The following is a 17,899-nucleotide window of genomic DNA, read 5'->3' on the forward strand; positions in this document are numbered from 1 at the left end:
GTGTGTGTGTGTGTGTGTGTGTGTGTTTGGGCTTTTGTTTTGACTTTTTTGTTTTTCTTCAGATTTGGAATATCTACAGCCAGCCTTTTATCCTTCCTTAGCAAGAAGTAACAAGTGACATCACAGTCATTAAGCCTTTTCTGAGATAGACTAATCCCTCCAACCCTAGGAAGCTGGAGGTAGCCTTTCCATTACAAATACCAGTTCTAAGGGTTTTTAATTAAACTGACTTGTCCAGCAAGACCTCAAGTGAACCAAGTGACAGACTGTTGCAGAAAGTCAACATTTGTAAGTCTGGCTCCAGGGGTCAGTGGATGGGAGAAGTTTGAGTAGGAGAGGTCCATAAATAGTGGGAGGACTGCACTGCTGGAACCTCCCGATTTCTCAATGTTGATTTTAAAGATGATACCTAAGGTAGTCTCTAAGCTCTGAAAGGAATTGAAGCAGTGTCTCCCCTCCCCAACTTTGCTAAGTGGCCAAATAGTATTAAAGTGTGTACCAAGGAAGCCCAGGTTTGGGGGGCACAGCACTGCTGTGGTAGCCATTGTGTCACACATGGCAAATGTCAAGCACCACCTCACTGAAAGCTCAGCATCCTCAGAGTCCAAGAAGAGCAACTTGGACTCTGCACCCTGGGTTTCCGCAGGGGTGGGCTGCAGTTGCTGTGAGGGTTCTACTGACTGAGTCCCTTTGCTAAAGTCATTCCTTGCCAGGAGCCCACAAGGACATCTAATCCATTCCCAGTTACCCATGGATCCTACTTTGGCAGCATAGCCTTGGAGGCTTATGACAGATCCACGATTATGGTGTTCACCTGGCAGTTCGTGTTGCACGTCTCCTGCCAGGTGGCAAAGTAGCCATAGAAACCAGGACCCCTCGCAGGGGCCTGATCAACACCAACAGTGGGTGCGTTGCCTGAAGGAAGGAGGAGTTAACTGTAGTAATTTAAGGAGTGAGCAGAAGAGGGGGCAGGGTTAGAGGGACAGAGAGGGACTGAAGGTCCTGCAGCAGTCACATTTCTTGACAGGCCTTAGGGAACTCCTGCCTTCAGAACATCTGCACATTGCTCCCAAGGAATAGATGGGCCCAGGTCAGCTGACCCATGCTGAAGAAAACTGAGCGGTTTGAGGAGTTTCTTGGAGATATCCCCTCCCCCTCTAAGATTTCTCAGATGCTTAAAACCAGAGTGGTTGCAGCTGTTTTTGCCAACTTAACATTCTTCAGGCAACTTAAGCCTCACCTAGCGACACCTTGTTTCAGCTTTTTTTGCCAAAAGAAAAGCTAACTCACAGTTCTAAACAGCTCATGATGGATCCATCACACCCAGAGCTATATAGAAGTGGCTGCAGGATAGGAAGCAACTGGTAGATATGTTCTCCCACACCTAGGTGTTGTCATGACACAACCCAGCATGCTTAGAGTTGTGGAAGTCAGAATTATCTGGCACCCTCATTCAACTTGAAATCATGTTTGAAGTTATTTGGATGAGATTCACTCCACACAGACTATGTGACCCATACCCCATGATTCTTCAAGGCTAGAATCATCTTTGTGTATATGTATGTGCCAAGCATAATCATAGAGGTCTGATCCAGGAGGACAGAGGCAGAGCTTAGTCCCAGAGTAGAATACACTTACACATAACAAGAGCTCTAGCCTCTTGGAAACCAAGAAAGCATGACTTTGCAAGCAAAGAGATTTCCATTCACCTGAGGATGGGGCTCATTTGTAAGTGCTTTATGCTCCCACATTCAATTTTGAATTGAGAAGCTAGGGAAGCTGGGGGATCTGCTTCTGGTTTCCTTGTCTGCCTGACTCCTAAAGGGAGGTAGAATTCTGGATAGGATGTCCCTGGAAAGCCAGTATTCCATGGAACGGGAACACAGAGAAGCAGGACCTTCAGCTGATGGTGAAGACCAAGCCTTTCTACTTAGAAGTAATTTCTCAAGGAACTAGTCTGAACTCTGTGAGTAGAACTGGAAAGGTCAAGGCTCATGGACTTTGCTGGAGAGATAGTCCTTCCTTTTGGTCGCCTGTATTTCCACAGTCTCCTGCTTTTACCCAACTCTATCAGCAGCTGCTTTCTGTAACCAGCAAGGCACCAGCTGCAGGTGCAGGAGGTTCTTACCGAGCAGATAACCAGAGTCACCCCCACCACTTTGAGCCAGTCCATGGCACTGTTGGAACTCTCCCTCCCATCCGGCAAGAGAACACAGAAGAGATGAATCTAGAAACAGCTCTGCTCTCCACAGGGAAGGCCAGGCAGTGACAGGCACTTAGGAACAGTCACAGCTCTATTACTACCGCCTGCAGTCAGCCCAGGGGTGGGAGTGGGGTGGGGAGAGGGGGTGGGAAGAGGCAGCAAGGAGCTCATAACCAGCAGTGTTCCCTGTAAATTAAACATCAGTTACCTTCTGTGTCCATCTGCCATAATTGAAGGCAGGAAGAGTGTCTTGGTGATTAACTGGCAGTAATAAACTTTCTGATCAAAGTGAGTATCAGAGGTAGCTAGAGAGATTATGTTTATAAATAAGTATCTGCAACGTGTGCATCCTTGAAGATGGGAAACAACTGAAACACCCGTGTTTAGCTTAGGCTGTGTGCAGGGTGAAATAGCAAGTTTAGCTCTAAAGTTCATGGGAAACAACGGTCAAATGAATAATGGGGCTCAAGTAAAGAAGCCCACAGCTCTGTGCCCTTTTCTGGTTGGCTTTTTTAAAAAAATTCCATATTATTGCTCATTATTATTATTATTATTATCATTATTATTTGGTTTGTTTGTTGGCCCAGAGATCAGACACACTGGTTCATCTCTCTGGCTTTCCTGTGCCTGAAGAGGGAGGAATTGGTTTTTGAACAGCAGACGAGAGAGTGCCTATCCCCAGATGGGTGGGAGCTATACCTTGAACAGCTTATGGAAAGTTCTGTCTCTTCAGTCTTCCCAAGAAGACTTCCCTCTCTTCTCCCTTTGGCTCTTGTAACTCTGTCCCCTCCCCAGTATTACTTTCTTTGAATTGTAAAACATACAGAAATTATTGAAAGACAAAAATTCCAATAGGTCTAAAGCTTGTGGCAATTGAAGATTACTAATTTTCATTCCCAAGAGATCCTGTTTTAATGGTTCCCAAAGGGAAACACAACTTATTGTACTGTGAAAACATTGAATTTTTGCAGCTGGAGTGTGTCTCCAGGGTGTCAAGCGTGCCCCTCCAGCAGGCACCAGAAGCCAGTAACGCCTTGCAATAGCTCATCTTCCTCATCACCTTGATTGGGTTTAGAATCACCATGGAAACACACATTTGAATGTGTCTGTGAGAGCATCTCCTGAAAAGTTTAACTGAAAAGGGAAAACCAACCTTAAATGTGGATGGCACCATTCCATGACCCAGACAGAATAAAAAGGGGAACGCAAGCAGAGTACCACCTTTCTCTGTCTGCTTCCTGACTGGGGATGCCATGTGACCAGCTGCCTTCCTCATGGTCCTCCACCATGCCGTCCCTGCCATGATGGACTGTAACCTCAAAGTGGAAGCCTAAACAAGCCCTTCCTTAAGTTGTTTTTGGCTGGAATTTTGTCAAGGCAACAAGAAAATTAATGCCCAGTGCAAACGACGTGTGCCCCATCAACAAGCTTTGTTTTGTTTTTCAAAAAGGACCAAAAAAAAAAAGCTTCCACAGCTGTGTTCGGCCTTGTTGAGAGGACTTCTAAGACAATGGAGGCTGCGTTGTCTGCAAGCAGCAGCACTTGGGCTGAGGTGGGAGATTCCTCTCCACATTTCAAGTGGAGCTTATTAGACTTGCTGCTGGAGGGGCTCGCACATCACAGAGCGCACTAATTGGCTGCAGCACTCTGCCTCCAACCCATCTCCATCCTCCAATTAACTCCCATCATTCTGTTGTCCAGGGCAACCTGCTGCTGCCTCTGACTTGGCATTTCTGTTTTGGATTTGGGGTTTGGTCAAAAAGTCCCTCAAAGCTAACTTCATGAAACACTTTAAATATTCCATTTTTTTTTAATTGGAACTCTTAATTAAAGCACTTTTCATGAAGCTTCAGTCACGACTTATTTCCCCACATCCTTCAGTACTTAACTCTCCAAGCAGAATTGGAAATATTGATAGAAAGTGTAAGTCCTGCCCTCCTGCTGAAAGCGGAGTATCAGGTTTCGGCTCAAAAGAGCACCATTACCTTTAGCTGTCACGGATCCGTACACTTGATCGATAAACTTCAAATATTATTAGAGGTGGAGGCTTCAGAGATTTGCTCTGTTCTTTGGAGAGAGACAGAGATAAATCTTTCTTAGAAATTGACTTGAATTTGCACTCTCAGTCTTCCTGGTGAAATGCATTTCTCTTAGGCATCCAACAACTGCAAGGGGACAGATTTATAGGCCATGTGCTTCTTGTACTGAAAGATTTAAATGGTAAATCCTTCACATATGACTTCACAAATCATGTAAAGTTAAAAGATTTTTACCGTTTCTGTTGCTGCTGTGCTTAAATTGTAAGGTACAGCTAGTAAATCATTTTAATGGAGGTGTCGTACTTGACTCACGAAAAAAAAAAAGACAGTGGTTTAGCTTCCACTCCAAAATGTTAATGTATTAATCAACGGGAGAATAATTGTTTTTTACTATGTTATAAATCTCATGTGCCATTAGGATTTCAGCAAAGGGTGATGTAGCCACATTCCTAAATTAAAATTGTTTACACTTTCATACATCCATTCTGCATCACCATAGCTCATTCTGGGTTCATTTTGGAGTTGTTCCCCAGCCAAACATGCCATTCTCAGTCAGAAGACAATATCCTGAGGGAGCGATGCTTATAAAGGAAAATTAATTGCATTGCAGTGTGCTAAATAAATAAAATAAAAGCTGTCCGTGGCGATGGACGATTATTCCTTGCTGTCACTTTTTTTTTAAATAGGTTTGTAGGTTGAAGCGTACTCCCTCACACATTGTCAGTGTAGCAGGCGTGTCACATATCCTTAGTTCCCTGGTGTTGGTTTTACCTCTATACAGCTGTGCCTTTTGAGTGCCTTGCTCTCCCTGTGAGCATTCCTACCAAGGAGTAAGTCATGTGGCGTCTATAGAAAGATTCTCTGTCTTCCCCTCCACAGTACCTATGATAACCTCAAGGTGCCATCTGTGGTGCCCATAGATAGTTAGGTCAGCCCGCTTAATTATTAGGAGCTGCAAGGTGGATATGCACACAGTGGGTGATAGTTGAGGCTGAGCAGGCTCCATTCTCCCCTCCCAACCTCTTGAAGCTGCTTCTACATGCAGTAACACTCCTGGGCTGCCTATAATGAAATTGCCTTGTGGGGAGAACAGATCAATTCAACCCTGGACAGGTCAGTCTGTTCCCTCAGTGTAGCTTGATCCATCTAGATTCTGACTCCTCCATTTAAAAAAAAGGTGACCTTCTGACCCTGGAGGCAGTGTCCCCAGGGCTTCTGGTGTCTTATAATAAACTCTACATCCCTATTCCTCTTCTGATTTCAACAGATTCTCGAGCAGGTGAGGAGGGCGCCATCAGGGCGGTGGACCACGCAGTGATTGGCGGCGTAGTGGCTGTGGTGGTGTTTGCCATGCTCTGCTTGCTCATCATTCTGGGCCGTTATTTTGCCAGACATAAAGGTAAGCAAGGTGTTTTGGCAGGCTGGAGCAACCTGTCGCCACAGTCCCTGAAACGGGGAATCTACAAGATTATTGTCAATAGGCTGTTTGATGTAACTAATGACACAGTCTATCTGATTCCTGAAATTGGAGATGGTGGGGCCAGGGGAAAAATAAAGAAATCTTAGCAACTGCTACTGAGGACTCTGCGAGTTCATTTGGATTTCCTCTAACTATAAAGCTTTATAGGTTTGTTCTCTAATCTGTATTTGGGGATAAAGTCAAAATGAGGTTGGGGATAAAGTCAAAAGTAAAGGTTGGTATGCAAAGTGGTGTGAACCCTGGCATATCCACAACCTACCCATTGCCAGGAGACAGGATGACTAGTTCGCTGACCCTGATCTCTGACTAAGCTGGTACCCAGGGCTAGAACACTTCCTTAATGTGATGTGCCCAGGTTTAAAAAAAAAAAATTCCTTTGCCTTAAAAGCCACATAAATATGTATTTTTAAATTATCAGGGCAATTGATTTAAATTGCCATTAATCATCACACTTACCAACTGTGCAGACTGGATGGGCAATCATCTTTGCCAGTGCTCTTCCTCTCTGCCTCATGCTGCTCTGAGCCTCTTCTCCCCTCCTGGTAATTTAGTCTTCCTCTTCCCTGTCGGCCCTTGTCTTTCTCATCTGTTTTTCTAAAGCACTGCAATGAGCTTGTGGGGTTTGGTAGGTACTTGCATACTGCTTGATTGTGACGGGTTTGGGGAAGGTCCCTGGAGCACAGCAGTGGAGGTCCAGGAAATTTGACAACAGCCTTTAGGATATGAAGTATCTGTCTTTAGCCCAGAACAGTTTGGGACTCTCAGAACTGGGTACACAGGGCCAAGATCTTTCAGTGCTTAGTTTGGTAGCGGTGGGAAAGTAAAGCCAGGGAGCCAGGCAGAGCCTGAACAGCATCTGTGGAGGACCAGGGGAAGAGGGCAAAAGAGAGGACACAGGAAAGAAGTGCTTGACCATCTGCTTTCTCAACTCATCAGTTTAAAAATCTGAAAAATGCAGCAAAATGTCTCAAGCTTTTTAAGTGTAAGAATCTAGGGATGGTACATAATGGGAGAAGGGCTGTTTGATGACACTGGGCAGTTCGAGTTCTCCCTTCCTACTATTCTGAGGTTCGGTCTTGTCTTTTTCCATGTAAACTCTTGGGATTTGGTGATAAGGATGTCACCAACTTCGTTAATGTTCTGTCTATTGTCACTATAAAGTGGCTGTGCCAATTAGCAAATTCATGAATCCGGGTCCAGGCTCCAGTCACACGGTGAGAGAATTACTTGTTCATGAAGACAGAGCCCAAGCCTTGATTGCAGCCGTTATAATGTTGTTATTTCTTGATCTGGTACCCCACTCTGAAATGGGAGGCAGAGGGAAATCAAACATCCTTGTGCAAGTTCAAGCACGTTCTCACCTGTGGGTAGCCACTAGTGATTCATGAAGCCAGGAGACTGTGGTTGGAGTAAAGGATTCAAGATGACAGTAGAAGAGTCATCGGGGCCCTAATTCATTTATTGGCTAATTGCTCTTCCTTGCTTTGGTCTTTAACCATGTGTGTGCACATGTCTGGTCATCGGTCCTTGGTGCTTACTGTCTGTGTGTTAGTCAGCAGCTCTCCAGCGTTCTGCATTTTAGCTCCCACTCACGTCCTCTGCTGACATCCTCTGGTCATAATCACTGCTCTAATGTCTCATTTGCTGAATTATATCGCAGCGGTTCAGTTGGAGTGGTGCCTTTGGAACCCCGGATCCCCATTTGTCTCACCCACCTCGCTCTCTTCTTCCACTTGTTTTTTCCCCTCTGCTGCCTGCACACCACTTCGGCTGATGATGGCCATAAAGCAAGTTGCCATCTCTGTACCACTTTGCACAGAGGCCATCAGACAGTCACGGTGCTTTACCCCTTCATCTTTCAGGTACATACTTCACTCATGAAGCCAAAGGAGCCGATGACGCAGCAGACGCAGACACAGCTATAATCAATGCAGAAGGAGGACAGAACAACTCTGAAGAAAAGAAAGAGTACTTCATCTAGATCAGCCTTTTTGTTTCAATGAGGTGTCCAACTGGCCCTATTTAGATGATAAAGAGACAGTGATATTGGAACTTGCGAGAAACTCCTGTGGTTTTTTTATGAATGGGTGGAAAGGTGTGAGACTGGGAAGGCTTGGGATCTGCTGTATTAAAAAAAAAATGTTCTTTGAAAAGTACACTCTGCTGTTTGACACCTCTTTTATCTGATTTTGGTTTGGGATTTGGGGGGGGTTTGTTTTTGGTTTTGTTTTTCTTCCTCCCAAGTCAAACTTGGATACTGGATTTCATTTCAGTAGATTGCAGAAAGTTCTGTGCCTTGTTTTGCATTTCTTTGTTGTGTTCCCCCCACACACACCCTTTTCCTTTTGATGCATTAATTTTTCCCCAAAATAAATTTGGGGTGTTTTATTTCCCCCCAAACCTCCCATTTTTGGAATTTACCTGCTGGGATTCCTTAAGACTCTTCCCATTTTTGTTAGGGGTTTTTCCTTTTGTTTGTGTTTATGGTAACGGCTTTCTGTTCCAAATTCAGTTTCATAAAGGAGAACCAGCACAGTTTAGATTTCATAGTTCAGAATTTAGTGTATCCATGATGCATTCTTCTCTGTTGTCGTAAAGATTTGGGTGAAAAACAATGAAAACTCTTTGCTGCTGCCCATGTTTCAAATACTTAGAAGCAGCAAAGACTAGAAAATTAGACTGTGACTCAGAAACTGTTGTGTTTGCTGTGGAACTACATTACTGTACAGGGTTATCTGCAAGTGGGGTGTGTCGCAATGAGATTGACTCTGTCTTTAATTCTGTATCTGTAGGCGGCTCAGTATAGATACCCCATGCTGTCCAGAAAGGTTTGAGGTGGAAGGTCTCCTCCTTCCTCAGTGCCCTAAGCAGACCCGACAGGTGAGGTCTGTCCCTTTTATTTAAGTGGACAAATTTGAGTTGCCACAGGAGGGAAAAAGGGGAGGGCAAGACAGTTCTGCTCTGGTTATTTCTGTTCCAAACAATTCCATCCACCTTTCCCAATCGGCCTTACTTCTCACTAATGTGTAGGAAAAAACAAGTCCACGTGTCGTACGAATGACTGAAGGGGACAGGTTTTTGTTTTGGTTTGGTTTTGGGTTTTTTTCTTTCCTTTGTGCTTAGTTAGCAAGGCAGTAGGATGTGACCTGCATGTACTGTATATTACAGATATTTGTCCTGCTGGGATTTCCAACTCGAATCCCTATGAAACTCTCATTCCTTCAGATTTGGCTTGGCAAAGGCGGGAGGTACAGAGGAAGGGCCAGTATTGTTCTCAAGACTGGTCAGCTGTCAGTCTCAGTTCTTGGAAGGTCAGAGCCGAGGTGGAAAAACAGCATGTAGAGATTTTCAGTTACTTAATCAAAACTCAAATGTGAGCGTTTTTATCTTTCTACCTTTCATACACTAGCCTTGGCCTCTTTCCTCAGCCTTAAGAACCGTCTGCCAAAAAAAATTCCTGATCTCGCATGATGGCAGCCATAGCGCATAGCTACTAAAATAAGTTACCTTGAACATATCTTAGACGGAGCCTTGGGAGCAGGTAGAGGAGTCAAGTTACCATTTGCATTTTTTTAAAGCAATGTGGGGATTTTCACCGAAATGTCTAGGAAATCTAGAAGTAGTCCTGAAGGACAAAAACTAAACTCTTACCATATGTATTGGTAAGGCTCCAGACTCCAGATGACAGTCCCTATGGAAAGATGGCATAACATTTTCAGTGAGTACTTTTGGATTTTGCAAGGTGCATTTTTACTATTGTTACATTATGTGGAAAACTTACGCTGATTTATTTAAGGGGAAAAAAGTGTCAACTCTTTGTCATTTGAAAGCGTGTTTCTTTTTCTTGTCTTTATTTTAACCTTTGATAGAACCATTGCAATACTGGGGCCTTTTGGGAATGGACTGGTATGTAAAAGAAAATCCATTATTGAGCAGTGTTTTGTTGACCCCTCTCCTGTCCCTAGGCACTTAACCAAGACAAAAAGCCACAAGGAACATCCCTTTTTCAAGAATTTTATAATATCCATCTCTATTCCGAGCCCTTAGCACCCATCCTGACCATAGTGTAGCCATATCAAAAGGTGAGAAACATTTCGCATGTTGTTGAAAGGTTTTTTTCAGTTGTTCTTTTTAGAAAAAAAAAAAAAAAATTAAAAAAAAATCCAAAAAAAAAACCAAAAAAAAAACAAAAAACAAAAAAACCCTACCATTGTTCACAGAATTGGCATCTCATTTTCGGGACCGCCCATCTTTCTGTTCGAAACGTGTACAGTAGTGCGGTGTTCTGATGTAATTTTATGGCTTACAATGTTGACATGTCTCAGGTTCCTGTGTTTCGATTGGTGTTTTTCTGTCTCAGGTAGATTGCAAAGTGTAGGCCCCACACATTGGAATAATAATAATAATAATAATAATAATAATAATAATACAAAGCAAAAACAGGAAATTACGGATTTTAGTTGTATATTGGTTTATGTATTTTTCTTAAGTATACAGTGCACTGTTTGAAATGTATTGTTGAGTATTACTTTGTACAGGTTGGTCACTTTTTTAGAGTGAAGAAAGAACAAACTTGTTTTTTGTGTGTTTTTTAAAGGAATATAACGTAATGAAGGATGTATAATTGATGCCAAATAAGCTTGTTCTTTAGTCACACCGACGTCTCGTTTTTCCCTCTAGGCCAGTTCTGTTTTGGGGTGTACAAGGACCATGTTACAGTGTAAGAAACTCCACATCCATGTGTCCCATTCGCATTTTGTATTGGTTCATGTATACCATTTTTACAAAAAGAAAAAAGAAAAAAAAGAAGTACTATAAAATATCTGTCTTCTTAATAAAAAAAATTAATGTTACAAAGTGATCCTTTAAATCTCTTTCTGGATTCTTACAACATCCGGCCTCTGGTCCCAGCTTCCTCTCCTAGGACCTTGTATGGGGACCAGAGCACTGGCAGTGGTTGCTGGCAAGTGGCCGCCAGCCCAGTTTTCTTCTCTCTTCTCTAGTCACCCTTCCTGTCCTCTGTCTTCTACCCTCACAGCCAACAGGTGAGCCCCGTGCTTGGCTGAATGGAGTCACCCCTAGTGGATGCAGTGATTTGTGCAGGCCGCAGCTGCCCAGGATGGCCCCTCCTGTGGATGTGTCCACCACCTTCCCTGCCCACCTTCACCCACCACCCCCACCAACTTTCCTGTGTTGCCTGCTCCACCCGTCTCTTTCTTGGGATTTCGTGTCTTAATGATTCATACTGCTTTCTTCCTTTAAAATTCTTTCTCCTCCACAAAATGAAGACACGAGCTGCTAAGAGCTGGCTCGGCTGCCTGCAGATTGTTTTCCCTTACCGTTCAGGTTTTGGAGACTTCCAGGACCAGAGGGACTGCGGGATTCAGCCTGGTGCCACCATCACCCTTGCCTTGAAGGCAAAGTGAGGAATGACCGCACTTGATCAGAGAGCAGGAGATCTTTGACCAACCCAAAACCCCTTCTCACCATTCACCCAGCCATGGTTGAGCTCCCCTCCCCCACCTCTGTCTCAGTCAGGTAATGGGGAAGGCTCAGCAGGGACAGACAGGTAAGCTCCAAAAAAGAGAAAGGCTGGGGTCTCACTTTGATTTCTTCTATCCTGGTCTGGTCTCTTGCGGGTCTCTGAGAAAACAACAATAACAAAATGTTCAGTTATGCAGTCATTGAGTATCTGGCGTATGAGCATTGTTGGGGACACAGAGGAGTGTAAGGTCTCCGGAAGCTAACCAGGGTATTGCACCACATGAAGTGACCTCCATTATCAATGTCAAGCATAATGTAATAAAGAATGCAGAAAGCAGTGGGAATTTCTTGGGGAAGGGAAATAAGAGCAAGCTGGTAGGTCAGACAGCAGCTCAGTGGAGGAGCTGGGAGCCTGGCCAGGTTTCCAGAGGTGGGAGAGTGGAGAAGACAAGTGAGTCAGAGGTGAAGAGGGCAGTCAGCCCGTCCAGCCCCAGGGTGTGTGTGTGTGTGTGTGTGTGTGTGTGTGTGTGTGTGTGTGTGTGTGTAATAAAGTGAATCTCGGGGGCTTATAGGATGGGTTCTGTCTGTGGCTGTCCTGAAAGAGTTCACTAGCCTCTGCCAACTCTTGCCAGAGGACAGGGTGAAATGTGGAGGACAAGAAGGACAACTTAGGGTAGCAGTCAAGATGGAGGACTACAGTGGACTTACCCCACTGTTAACTATCTGTGAAACCTCAGGAATGGTGCCCAGCACATCTGATCTTTGCCTCTTGCTAGATAAGGTGGCACTTGTCATAACCACAAAGGTTTTTAGGAAAGAGAAAATAAGCAATCATGGGCTGGGAGTAGAGCTCAGTGGTAAAGCCTGTGCCTGGCATGCTAAGGTCTTGGGTTCAATCTTCAACACTCCCCAAAAGATAAGACATCAGTGCTTGAGAAATAAGGTTACAGACAGGAAGTAAACACTCAGTGCATGTTCATCATACTGTAAGAGGCAAATGTAGATTTAAAAGACAAGGTTTCCCATGCCTACAAGAAGTGGTTATCCCTTGGAGAGAATTATTTGGACTGCATGTATGGACACACTGCGGCCCTATGAATATTTTTGTAGCATAATTAAGGACCCCTTCCCCATCATGATTCATCAATGTAATTTCAGGCTACATGGCATGCTATATGTGTAATATCCCTACCCATCTTCCCCTTGTCTATAGCATGAGGCTCCTCCAGATTGAGCTGTAACCCACAGACCAAAAACCCCAGACATTCACTGAACTGAGGCAGACATGAAGTAGCAACTTTGCCATTGAAGCACCACAGGGCGTCCAAATGAGAAGACTCTAGAAGCAGCTTGAGTTCCTGGGAGGTTGATTAAGTTGCCTGGTCCTCCATGCCTCTTGGTATAAGAATGAAGATGGTCCTCACTTCCTCCAGAGGGTTTTCACCCGTATTCTGACCTGGTTGTGTTCTCCAAATACATCAGCTGGAACCCTGCCATGATATCGGGTGTTAATTGGCGCAGTCTTTCACTGTCCTCTGTCTACTTGAAATGTAACTCTTGCTCTGCTATGGACTTGCTCCATGGAGAGCTGTCCCTTTAAGTCTGTTATCCGGAGCCTTACAGCAATCATGCCATCACCACATGACAAGTAGAAAGACCCTCCTTAAGTGAGATATTTGGGTTGCATTACAAGTTTTGCCTCAGAGTCCAATACATCTTTTTGCCAAGGTGCCACAAATATTTAATTATGGAGAACCGGCAATCAAATGCCTTGGGTGACATTAGTATTCACAACCACACAGATAGGTCAGAAAAACTTCCAAGATGAAACTGGAATGGCTGACCCCACTACATAGTCAAAATAAGAAGGGACTCTTCACCCAAATAACCTGTGACTACAAAATCAAGGTCATAGCAGACACATGGTGGGCTCTGGGCAAGCAGAGGGAATTAAAGGGTGAGCAGTCAAGTGCTTGGTGGCTTGAGACCAACTTTGTTCTTAGTCTCTGTTTCAACCTTGGCATTTGAAACTCCATCCTCAATTAGGTACTTTCGGTGGGCCTTGTAGACATGAGCCCACCACTGAGTTTAGTGACTTTGGTCCCATCAGTCTCCAGGGCCTGTTAGACCAGCATACCTGTTCCCCCTTCCAGGGAATGACCTTTTGAGTAACAGCTGAGGGAAACTGTACAGTAACACTTATCCTAAGGAAACTTCAGAATGAGGTACCATGGGCTAGAAAATTCAAACTATGTTCCTTGCCTTATTTGTGTTCGTATTGAGATGTTAAAATGTGTCTCTAATAAGAGCTGCAGGATTCAATGTCATGGTGAGTGTTGGGGGGCGGGAGTTAGGAAGAGGGTGGTGGGCACCAAGATAATGTGAACACAGAAAATCCACGCCTAAAAGCAAAAATCTTATGTTTTCAAATCTTCCAATCAGCATCCGGGACTTTCCTACACTTGGGAACTATATGTATGCCTTGGTTTTATGTTTTTCCATGCCCAAGAGCTTAAAATATATACTTCCCCTGGTGGCCAGTACAGGAACTACAACTCAAGTCTTACCTTTTAAAATGTAGCATTCATTCTGAGGAGGAACCAGACTTCACGTCTACTGCCTTTTCTCTGTCGCGAAAGCATGCACGCCCACCCTCCCGGCTCTCTTTTTACTGCCTCCTAATCCTCTATAAAGTGTTGGGCTGGGAAGTGAGGCCCACTACTGCGGAGCAAAGCAACCCACGCTCTGGGCCGTGACCTCTCCGGCGCCCCTCCAAACACGCACTGGCTCACGCTCATATTTCAGACGTGCCTGCCTTAAATCTTCCTTAAGTGCTATCTTCTCAGGTTAATTAATCACAAGGCTTAAACTTGCTGTTACCAGCAGGAGTCCATCCTGAAGTCAGCAATGTTACGATTGCATCTTCTAATACTGTTTATCCTGCATTAGTGTTTACTTAGGGGGAAAATTGATCCGTAATTGATATTTCAGTCTTCCAGAGCTGGTGTTGGAAGAGCCTAATGCAAGCCTTTAATAGCAAGCAAATATTTAAATCCTTTAATGGCTGCTGAATATTGAAATGTGTGACTTTATTACTCTTTTTTGGTTTGTTCTCTCTGTAGTTGTGTATTTCATCGTTTAATCTGGCAACGGATGCGGGCAGGCTCCAGTCTGGCTAATCCACAAAAGCATTTGCCCAGACCCAGCGGTCCTGATTAAAAAGTATTGCTGTGGAAGGGATCTTGTGCACTAATCAGTCTCTGTTAGCTAGTGATGAAATTACTATCCATCTCTCTCTTTCTCTCCCTCTCTCTAGGCCTGTTTTCTCTAACCTCCTCTCCCAGAATAAAGTGATGGGGGCAGCTATAGTGTTGCAATTAGGAGCATGAATCTTTTATCGTTTGGACAAGGAAGGGAAAATGCCATTACTGTCAACTGAAATGTCCTACTTGGGTTTTTTGCTCCTACTTCGCTGCCAAAGCCCATTGCTGCTGCTCAAAGTGTATAACATTCACAGCTGTCCTTGATGGCTTGATTCTTTAACACAGCCTGAAATGTAGCCTGGGAGATGCTTAAGACAATTTATGGAAAATAATAGATTTCCTTGCAGAGACACCAAAGTTTTGAGAAGGGTCTGGAGTCACATAAGACCCAGCCAAGATCATCAGTTCTTCCTTTTGACTTCTTGCTTTAAAAAAAAATAATAATAATAATACCCCGCACGGATCCTCTTGAATTCTCTGTGTTTCCCAGTGGGTTTCTGTCAGCACCCACAAAGCCTCTGGCTCCGGAACCCTTTGTCTCACCGCTCACCTGCAGCAGTATGAAATTCCAGAAAAAGCAGTCCTCCCAGATGTGCATGGAAATGATCCTACGACATGGAGAATTCCCAGGAAAGCCACAGAGGCAAGTGAGACTAGACCCACACCAGCCTGGGCACTCCAGAGATGAACGCTATGATGGAGGCCACCACCCCCCTCCCAGCACAAGGGTGGGGGTCCTCCCTTCCCCCCCATGGCCATCAGGAACACCAAGAAGTGGCGTAGTTAGCTCTGCTCCCTTTGACTATGCAGCCCCATCACCTTGCCAACTCTCAGCCTTAGTTAGGAGCCTCTGGGAAGGACACTCCTGAGCAGCCCAGGAGGGAGTGGATTCTCACAAATATTGGGAAAGCTGTAAAATGACAGTACTGCAGCCTTGCAGCTTCCAGACTGGATGCAAATATACGCCAAAAGCCATGTGTCTTCCCCATTGTGCCTAGAAGGAAAGGTAGAGGGTGTGGCCTGCGGGCACAGATCTCTGTCTCCTTGCTGCTCGAGTTGCAGTCCCAGGCACCCTCAGTGCCATCACTCCTCCACTGTCTTACTCTCAGCTTCTCCCAAATGGAAACCATTAATCATACTAAATTGTGCAATGATTCTATGATAGGGAGAATGCTGATGGCAAAAATCACTGTCCTTTGTTCTGCCAGGCAGGCAAAAGGCAGAAGTATGTGCTTGTCTTTTGCGAGAGCCTGACTCCTTGCAAATGCTAACCATGTGTTTGTCCAGGCAGCTGCCTCTATACACACAGCTTGTTTTAGCATCAGGCTAAGGCACCCCAACTGTTGACAAAACAAGGCTCCCAGCCACCTCTTCTATCTGCAGGTGCCCCCCAAGGCGTTTCCCATCTCTGAGTCCTCAGTTCTGGGGAGGGCTGGTGTGGGGCTCATGGGAAATCCAAAGGTGGTCAGATATGGGATAAGCCGGTAAAGTAAGCTGTCTGCCCCCCCACACACACACACACTCTTCTACCAGCTGGATTGCATAAGAAGAAGCCAGGTGTGGGTACCAAGAAGGGTTTTTTTTTTTTTTTTTGCTTTTCAGAATTTGATGTCTGTTTCACTTTCGACAAGCCTCTTTGTAAGCCACCCCTTCTGAATTAGAATCATTTTCCAAAAGCTCTTAAGCTATGATTAATGCCAGGGCTGTTTTTAACAATCATCCTGCCAGTCTTAAGCTGTAGTCATTTTCAATAATTTGGAGTGCTCAAAGGCAAGCCAGGAGTTTGTTGACAACAAAACCCAGAAGAGCACAGCCAGGCAGCCACAAAAGATGGAAAAGCAAAGGGACCACTTGGGTTTAGCTGGCTTTCTGCTCCCAGAGTTTCACCACTAAAAGTTTGATTGAACACTCACAGATGCATTAAGGATCCAACTGTGAACATGGCTGGGAGAGATTGCTGCCAGCCTGGCTTTTGTGTGAACAAACGAGCAGCATGTTTGGAGGGCTCCTGGTTTATTTATGGACACGTGTGGTTCATTCATGCCATCCCCAAACCAAAATACCCTCGTTTGTCTTCCTCTGCCAGCCTCAAAGACCAAGAAAGATCCCTTTTGCTTTGGGGGCTGTTCACTTCCCAAGAATGCTAAACATTCTGGCCAGGATCTGGAAATCCTGCTCCACGGATAGCCCTGGCCATCTCCCCAGCCATGTGCATGAAATGAGCATTCTCTTTTTAATCTTGGCAATTTCATGTAAGAGTTTCCATCTGTTTGAAAAGCCCAAACCAAAGGAAGCCATGGCTAATCATGCCATGGTCAGAGATTTCCTTAGATTGGGCTTTTGTGGCACTTATTTCTAGTTCATGCCTTCCTCCAGTAGGAAAGGGTCAGCTCTGGGTGACAGGAGTTTAACCCAGTGAGTTGGGTGTGATTGGTAAATAGTTGTGTCTCAATTCAGCCCTGCCTTCACACTAGCTATTATACCCGAGCGTGTCTCTGGCCATTGAGAATAGACTCCCGGTAGAGCTGGAAGGTTTCATTAGCTGATTTCCAATCGACTCCCTTCAGCCATGAATGACAGAGGGTTCCCAGGTTCCTGTCCCAGCATGTGCCTCCTCTCTGCACTTCAAGATTCTCTCTTCTAAGAGCAAATGGTTTTCTAGTGACTGGCCTCTGGAGCCATGTTTCTGCCTTGACTAGTGACGCTCCAAAAGGTATCAGAACCTGCCAAGGGACACTCTACTGCCTTGTTTTGCTGTGGTTTCCTGGCAAGTTTTCAGGAGACACCATCCTGTAGTCATCCTGTCAGGGTACCTGCTTATGTCCTGAGACTTTGGGGAAATGAAATTTCCTCCAAGCATACTTCCTTTTTAGTTCCTGTCATAGTACACTGTATAATCTGCTCCCCCAAGCTAGAGACCTCATTCTCCATCCTTCCATCTCAAACTCCATCCAGACTTGGTATTTGCATGTCAGCGACCTAGTCCAAAGAATGTGATAGCCTCTTTCCTGGCTCCCTCCTCTCTGCCCACCAGACCTAAACTTCCCTGCTCAGGAAGCATTCTTGCTTGACCTTGGGCTGCATCATCAACTCAAGTGCTCATAACCTGCCTTCAACTTGCTCTGGCCTTCGGTGGGATCTCCTCACCCACTGATCTTCATGCCCTGCCCTAAACACTCAGACTCTAACACCCTTCCCACCTCTGTGCCTTGAAGGTGGGGATGTTCTTCCCTGAGGCTGATTCAGGCTGCTTCCTCAGCCCCTGTGCTCATCCTTATCCTTACCTCAGTATGTGTCCTTATCACACATCTGAACTGTTTATTTACCTTTCTGTCTCTCTCAATAAAACAGTAAATTCCTTGAAAGTAAAGACTGAATCCAATCCAGCTCTATCTCCAAAGCCAAGTGCAGTAACCCAGCCCAGTGCTCA

General features: G+C 44.9%; 1 protein-coding gene across 6 annotated transcripts in view; it reads left to right on the forward strand.

Annotated features, from left to right (window-relative positions):
- Positions 1 to 9,430, forward strand: part of Cadm1 (cell adhesion molecule 1) — a 363,260-nt gene extending 353,830 nt beyond the window's left edge. For all 6 annotated transcript variants that reach the window (XM_008850951.2, XM_008850952.3, XM_008850948.3 and 3 more), the window contains 2 exons: positions 5,510 to 5,641; positions 7,585 to 9,430. In XM_008850951.2, coding sequence (XP_008849173.1) covers positions 5,510 to 5,641; positions 7,585 to 7,703 — 251 coding nt within the window. In that variant the 3' untranslated portion in view covers positions 7,704 to 9,430. The remainder of the gene's footprint in view (positions 1 to 5,509; positions 5,642 to 7,584) is intronic.
- The last annotated feature ends 8,469 nt before the right edge of the window (positions 9,431 to 17,899 follow it).

This window comes from Nannospalax galili, unplaced genomic scaffold (assembly GCF_000622305.1).
Source record: "Nannospalax galili isolate Female #2095 unplaced genomic scaffold, S.galili_v1.0 scaffold265, whole genome shotgun sequence".
Lineage (NCBI taxonomy): Eukaryota > Metazoa > Chordata > Mammalia > Rodentia > Spalacidae > Nannospalax > Nannospalax galili.